General features: G+C 27.1%; 1 protein-coding gene across 2 annotated transcripts in view; it reads left to right on the top strand.

The window, feature by feature from the left end:
* The first annotated feature begins 374 nt into the window (after positions 1 to 374).
* Positions 375 to 8456, top strand: part of LOC126900725 (uncharacterized) — a 47805-nt gene continuing 39723 nt past the window's right edge. Inside the window, exons 1-3 of one of the 2 annotated variants that reach the window (XM_050676646.1) lie at positions 375 to 1347; positions 4678 to 4744; positions 4866 to 5017. In XM_050676646.1, coding sequence (XP_050532603.1) covers positions 465 to 1347; positions 4678 to 4709 — 915 coding nt within the window. In that variant the 5' untranslated portion in view covers positions 375 to 464 and the 3' untranslated portion in view covers positions 4710 to 4744; positions 4866 to 5017. Of the gene's footprint in view, positions 1348 to 4677; positions 4745 to 4865; positions 5018 to 8456 lie in introns of those variants that run through there. The other variant, XM_050676648.1, reaches the window with a different exon arrangement.

Here is an 8456-nt window from a genome sequence, read left to right on the forward strand (position 1 = left end):
TAAGAAAGTATTTTTTTTTTATTTTGACAGCCGATTTCTTATAGTATAACAATCGTAGAGAATGTTTTTTTTTTTTGTAGTACACATCTTTACAAAAGTTAATTTTTTCAAAATTTTCAATAGTTTCCCAGAAAATAAGTTTTCGATCTTTAATTAATCATCGTGTTTTTTGATTTAAAAGTGTTAAGCATTTGTTTTTAAAATAAGTTACAGTTGTTCGGATTACGACGTTTATAACACACATTTTAATTTTTGATTTAAAATTTTGATGGTAAATTTAATAATACGCCAGAAAATAATTGTTTAAATATTTGTAGACTTGATTCCATAACTAAATGTACAAATGAACATACATACACACGTGATATAATAAATACATTCATACAGATTTTAAAAATACAAAAGTTGTCTGTAGAATTAAAATATCTAAAAAACGCTATTCTATAAAATTAAATATCATAGAAATGATATGTTTAAAATTTATCTATGTTTTAATTTACTTAATGCCAATTTATGTCAAGTATTTTACGGAGGCTAAAAAAGCAACAAAACCAGCTATCCTCAGACATCTTTTTAAAAATGATGGATGGAAAAATTTAAATGACGTAAGTGAAGTAAAATTTTTAGGTATTCGTTATCGTTTAAATGATATAACTGAAAAAGACACTAATTCTTTAAATGCTGACGGTCAAGTACGAGCTGCTACAATATTCCTTGCGGTTTCACATGGCATTGTTTTAAAAAAACTGTTCTATATTATTGATAAATTTCGAGAATATTGTGATAGCTTAATAGAAAATAATAAAATTGATGAACATGATAAAATCAATTGTATAAATAAATTATTGAACACAATACAAAATATATTATCATTGGCAAAGAAAATGGAAGGAGCAATAGATGCTATAGATGAAATGCATATTAATTCATTGAAGTCTGCAATAAAATATAAAGAAAATTACATTTTAAAAAAAATGTTCAATGAATTGCAAAGTTTTGATAATAAATTACAAAAATTACAATCAAAGAAGCTATTAGCCAAAACTATTTTACAGTTAATACAAATTTTTTTATTTGCGAGAATTAGAGATATAATACACAGTATACGCCTGCATGCTAAGTTGATATTTGAAAATCGAGAATTATTCATAGACAGAATAATGAAAGAATACAAGGAGAATCCATTGGAAGATACTGGTGGACATAAATTAATTAATCATCTTATTACAAAAATAAATGAAATTATTGAAGATACGGTTCAAAAAAAGATTTTTGAGCTAGGTTTTAAGTATAATGTAATAACCGGCGAAGTTTACATAACGACATCATGCGAAGATATTAAAAACGGTAATTTTATTTTAATTACATAACATATATTATATTTTTTAACAAAAAAAAAGTTAGTCAAATGTTTTATAAATAGAGTCGGGCCATGGTGGACCTAATGTTGAGGAGTTGGGTGGCGTGGAAGCTCGTCCAAACGTTCGCCGAATCTTATTAAAGAAGGAGGAAGCGGAACGCCTAAGACAGAGATATCCACGCCGCCCGGCACAGGAAGACCTGAGGCGCTGGTTTAGGCCGGTGCCTTAGGTTCTTGTTCTTGATTTTGTGTTTTTGTTTGTAAGTTATTTTGCCAACCCTCCCTAACGGTTTCCACTGTGGGTTTCGGTTAACGGGAGGGGACCACAACAAGTTGCGAATTAGCTCTTGATTAATTTCGGGCTTATTCGCAACCTGAAGTAATGCCACATGGCAGTTCCAGGGCGACCCATAATAATGCCGATCGTGTAAAAAAAAAAAAATGTAATTTCATTATAATATTTTTACACAACCATAAATATAAATTATTTTATTTTTGCGGGTGCGAAGTAACCAAAAATCTCCCATTTACACTTATGCTTTGCTGATTTTAATAGTTTAAAAAGAATGAGAAAAATAGAAAATTTTCGATAGGATATTTAATATCATACTAATACAATTATGTATTATAAAAACTAAAAGTGTAAATCTTATTAAAAAAAAAAAAACCCAGCACAGTGGGGTGGCGGCACAGTGAGGTCGTGGCATAGTTGGGTCCAGTATAGATGATATCTAACAGTGATTAAAATCACTATCATAAAAAACGCTTCGATGCAAATCTGTAGATAGTGTTTAATTTAAAAAAAAAAAAATTTGTTAAAATAGCATATTTTTGAATACGTTAGCCATTTGCGCATAGAAGATGTCCCGTCGGGACAAATTTTTTTTTTCATTTTATAATTCATAAAATAAGCTTTAATTTGATATATGTTTAAAGGACGCAGTATTTCCGGAACATTTTCAAAAATTAAGTTGAAAAAGTTAGTTTTTGTAAAAAAGTTGCTATTTTAAATCCCCCTCGATGAGCAGATTAAGTGTTAGATTTTCAAAAAAATGATATCAAATGAAAGGGAAATATCTAAGGTTTTAGTATAAAAAAAAAATTTATGTTAATATGTTGATTTTTCAAAAAGTTATGGAAGTTTTAAGAAAAAAGTGAAAAAAATGACAAATTTTATCGATTTTTAAATTTGTAATTTTTTTGGATATTTCCCCCATTTGCGGGGAACGAGGGAATTTTTTTCAATTTTTAAGGGTAATGTCTCCAACTAGATACGATTTGTGATCTTTTGACGTACTATTGAAAGAAATCGGACCAGTGAGAGCTGAGAAAAAGTGGCAACAGACATAAAAAAAAAAAACACATCATAGTAAAATTAATACCTTCTCAGCTTCGCATCGAAGCTAAAAAACACACCTTAACTTTGATCGTTTTAATAACAAATAAGAGTAATACATTCATACAAATGTTACATATAAGCTTATAGGGATGTTAGAAAGTCTAGAAAGTCCCACAGAACCCACCGAGATTTTTCGTGTCACCCTTAGATTGCAAGGAAGAGAATAAGTGGCATACATTGTTGTCAATCATTTTTTACTCACTAGGATATTTTTCTGCGGGCGTCCCTGTTAGCTTTATACCTGTTTAATTTACTGTTAAATTTAATATTAATTTATCAACATCACAAAAATAATATTCTTTATCTGGTATTAGATACCGAATATATATTATTTTTGTATATTAACTTAACCAACTAAAATCATAAAATTCTTTGAACTACAAAATTTTTTTATTAATATCATAGTAAAATTGCAGTTTTCATTGTTTGTAAATATTTCATGTTATTTAAAAGCTGAAAAAAATTCTTTAACAGTTCAGACATCAATGCCAATAAATAATTGTTTTATCAAATGTAATGTAATGTCATTGAATTTTTTAAAAAGGACAAAAGTAAGTATAGTATATATGTTTTAACACAATGTGCAATGTGAAAAGTGAAAGGTGTAATCAAGCGGCGCCATATTAACCCAAGGAAACCCAACTATAGCTATGTGATGTGTATGTTTTTGACCATAGAGAGGGGTACTCTGTTTCCGACTCTGACTTCCTTGACTAGCGTATGTATTAAAACTGTAGATCAGTGGTTTACCACTTCACAGAAGGGATGGGATAAAAACCTTTTTTATCATAAGGTGATCATTATTATGTTATATGAAAAAATTATGTTTGTTTTAGAAATTTATAAAATCTCTTGTTTAAAATGTAACTATGAATAAATTTTACAGTGTAAGAATATTATTTTATATACTTCAATTAATGATACTATGTGTTCTATTTTATACCTTTGCAAAATAACATACTTAATATAATGAATCAATGCAATACTTGTGGTAAAATATTTTCAACTGTTAGTAACCTTAATCAACATAAAAAAATTGATAGTTTTATTAGAATTAATTGTATTTTATCCAACGTTATCAGTACTAACTTAAATCTCATAAAAAAAAATTTTTAATTTTTATTGTCTGGAAAAGTTATAAAGAGAAAAATACGTTAAATATAAGTCAAGATTATTGTTACTAATTAATTATGAACATTATACTTTGACAGTATGTTAAAAATCTGTTGTTGATTTCACATCAAAAGTGTTAAAAATCTATAATTTTGTAATTTAAAATAAAATAAAAATTGAATTTCTAATCGACAAAAAATAAAGTAATTAACAATTTAACTTCTCAATTACTTTTTTAAGAATTATAAGTTGTCAAGGTTGTTACTTGCAATTTTTTTATTACATTAACCAAAAATATAAGATATTTAAAAATAAATAAATTTTAGTCGGAATTTAAATAAAAGCTATTTATTTAATAACATTATATGTTTTACTATATTATAGTGTCTTGGGGTAAAAGTACGCATTGTTTTTTATTGCATGAACTTGTAGTATATGATGCTTNGTTTTACTATATTATAGTGTCTTGGGGTAAAAGTACGCATTGTTTTTTATTGCATGAACTTGTAGTATATGATGCTTTTATTTTTTTTAACTACCCAAAAATACCAATTAAGTATTAATAATGAGATTAAAAAATTATTTAAAGAGTAAGGAACAAAAAATTTAAAAATATAAAAGTTTATTTTTACCTTAAAGTTGAGATAAGAGTAGTTGTGTAAATCAAAGGCCTTTTTTTTGACAATATGCCACCGATATAAAGGTAATTTCTAAAGTATACAAACCATAGTATATATTAATGGTAATTATTTTTCATAAATAATATTTTAATTATACATTCTTTTTTTTATATACAAATATATAGAAAAAATAAGAAATTCTGGGAAAGTAAAATAAATTCTGCACCACCAATACAGATTATTTAAAAGAAGGTATAATATTTATATTATTCAATAAAATATTTCAAAAGTCATATACATTATTCACATTTTTTCATAATTTATTTTATAATCGTTTATATTACATTTAATATTAATTTTGTATGCTTTTTAGGATTAAAAATGATGGAAAAGACGTTATTTGACCAGATCTTGGTAGTTTTTAGAAAATAAAGAATCATTAATTACATTTTTAAATTAATTAGATAAATATATTTAAATATTTTTTATTAGATACAATTTTTAACCCTAATTAAATTGATTTTCACTGATTGAAATTTTCTCTCTTATTTACATATCTGTCAATATTTTTATATCAATTTTGATACAGAGTATTACTGAATTGAGAGTAAATTCAAATTAAAATAAATTGTATGCAGCAGCAATTCAATTTAAAAATCTACATGGAAATATTAGTGAATATCATTACAATAATTGAAGAAGTTAGGAAATATATCTACTGACAAATTCAACTCATCCCTAACATTATAACAATAATAACTAGTATAACAGAAGTAATTAAATTTTATAGTAATTGTAATATTACATATGTTAATTTATTTACTCTTTGATATTACTAAATTGTCATTCTTCTATTACAATTATTAATTGATAATTACTCTCACTATCTTTGAAAAGTCCCAACAAAACATTGTTTTTTATTTTTTAGAATTTAAGCTATTCAAAATTTTACTCCGATATTTGTATAAGAAATAATTCCAGTTTTATAATAATTTTTAATACATCATTTAAAAAAAGTGTTTATTTTTATATTACTTTCCTTGTGGATAGGGGATAAGAATACTTCCATGGCCTTTCTTTCAGTCGTAAGAGGAGACTAATGAGGTTACGTTAGGCGACAGCCAGTGTAAAATTTTTTGTTAAATAGTATGACGTGTCCTGAACAAAACTTAGTCAAATTGTCCCCTCTTGGATGTACGCGGGGACAACATGTGAGAGGGAATAAAGTAGTCAATAACGGAGAAGGCCTAAGGAATAAGTGTTTTATACCAGCCGGACAACTTGTGCTGTAGCTGTTATACCAGTCATGTGTACAGGTCTACCCAACGCTTGTAGTGTCAACGGTATAGGGACATCATCACTTAACTCTGGGCTGAACTCGTGTATAAGGGAGAAAGATAGATACAAAGTAATAATAAGTACATGGAATGTCGGAACATTAACTGGTAGAAGTGGAGAATTAGTAGACGTATTGAAGAAGAGAAAATTTAACATTTTTTGTGCGCAGGAAACTAAGTGGAAAGGACAGAAATCAAGGGAAATAGGTGAGGATTATAAGATAATATACTTAGGTAAGTCTAGTACAAAGAATGGTGTAGGGATAATAATGGATGAGGAGATTTAAAATAAAGCAGTAGAAGTAGCTAGGAAAAGTAACAGAATTATGGTCGTAAAATTGATATTCGAAGAAAAAGTGTTGAATGTAATAAGTGCCTTGCACCACAATAGGAATGTGATGATATAGATAAGGAAGTGTTTTGGAGAGAGATGAATGAGGTGATGCAAGGGGTACCTGGCAATGAGGATGCGGTGATAGGAGGAGATATGAATGGATATGCAGGTAATAAGAGAAGAGGATATAAAAGAGTACATAGAGGGTATGGTGTTAGTGGGACGAATGAGGCTGGAGAAAGAATCCTGAATTTCGCAGTATCGTATGATCTTGCTGTGGTTAATACTTATTTTAGAAAGAGAGAAGAACATTATATAACTTATAAAAGTGGGAGGAATAGATCACAGATCAATTATTTTATGTGGAAAGGCGGAGCGTAAATCTCGGTGTCAAGGGTGGGGAGACACCCGATGACAATCGATTGTAATTATTAATAGCTGGACGGCTGATATCTAGAGAGACACGAGTGAGCGCCAGCCTAGAGCGACGGGCGTTGCCATGTCAATAATAACACTTCTGGCAGAAAGTTTGTAAAAAAAATGACCAAAACACCATGTGTAAACAAGGAATTTTTTTACAACTTAACAAAAACTAGGGATTTTTTCTAAAATAGATTCCCTAAATAATGATCCAAATTAGTTTTGGCGAAAAAATTTGAAAGAGTTCTTTTAAGAAACGTCAAGTCAGGAAAACATACTCTACCATATAAATATTCCCCTTGAGTACATTTTTTGCAAAAAGAATATCCAGAATGTCATTTTATGTAAAAAACACTAGCCTTTGCTATTGCATCAAATAAGAACATAATTTTCTTAAATTTAAAATTTTAATCTTTGATTATTACTGTACACTAGGGCTGTTAAACCGTAAGGTCGTAAACGTACGGTTATATCACCAAGTGCCATACTGAACGGTTTGAAAACGGTGTTGCCGCGTTTTTTGTTTATAATTTAATTATTTATATTTTATTCATTCAGTTGTCTTCTACTATGCTGTATAGAGCTTTTCATTTTATTTTAATTATTATTATACGATTTTTAACTAAGTCTTTATTAATGCTTTTAAAATATACAAGTATACAATTTATATTGTGCTGATTAAGAGTTAAAACTACAAGTGAAATTTGTTCTTTTATAGTTCAAAAAAACTTATAAAATTAGGTAGTTTATATATTTAAATTTCTTGAAAATTTTTTAATTAGATAAATAAACTCTTGCAACTTTTTTTTACACATTTAAACGTGAAAACGTTTTTGATAATATTGTTCTAATAAAAAAACGGTTTTGTTATCGTTCTTAATCTATACGTATGGTCAACATAATTTTAGATGCAAGGGTTTATTAGATAATGAGATGATCAGTATTACCTACTGACCATAGTTTCCTTAGTTTCCCCTAAATGTCTTAATAAAATATTATTTAAAAAAAAAGGTAAGTAATGTATAAAAGTCTATAAAAATTTCTAAAATATATTAAACATTAAAAAGTCAAAAGAACTTAAATATACAAAAATATTCAATACAAAATTTACAATTTAAATTTGTTGTAGTATAAAACAATTTGTATATATAAGACCTATTATTATATATACACAAAATAGGATTACAAAGTTTTGAAAATTTCTGGTGTTTTTATAATACATAATTTAAATTTTATTTTAGTTTTTTTCATTCAAAAAAATTTATATTGAAGTATTACAAAATCCTCTATATAAGAAAAATGGAATAATTTGATGCACTGCCATTAGGAAGTTCTAATTTACTTGAACACAGTTGATTGGTTTGTACGGACGTTTAATTGCACTACTATACATGTATTTTATATTTAATATTAAATTATTCAATATTTTAATTTTATTACATTAATATACTTAATATATGACTAAATTTAAATTAATATTAAATGTTAAAAAATTAAAACGAATGTTTAATTTTTTATTCAGTTGTCATAAATTTTCGGTTAAATTGAAGTGAAACGAAAATAAAGACTTGATCAGATTATACAACCAAAGCTGCAGTTGCCGAACAACAGACAAAACAAGAAGAACGATTTGTCTGTACATACAATAATTAAAAATAATTATTATGCCATAACAGCTTTTGAACAAACCAGTTTAAAAAGTAAAGGGAAAAAGGCACAGAAATCACGTGGGGTGTTACTTATTTACNGTAAATAGTTTCTGGTTGTATATAAATTTGTAAGTTAACATTATTTTAGCTTCAATGTGAAACTGAGACGGTATTAATTTTACTCTGATGTGTTTTTTTTTAATTAAAATTAAAAAAATTGTAGG

This window comes from Daktulosphaira vitifoliae, unplaced genomic scaffold (genome assembly GCF_025091365.1).
Source record: "Daktulosphaira vitifoliae isolate Bord-2020 unplaced genomic scaffold, ASM2509136v1 Scaffold_3, whole genome shotgun sequence".
NCBI lineage: Eukaryota > Metazoa > Arthropoda > Insecta > Hemiptera > Phylloxeridae > Daktulosphaira > Daktulosphaira vitifoliae.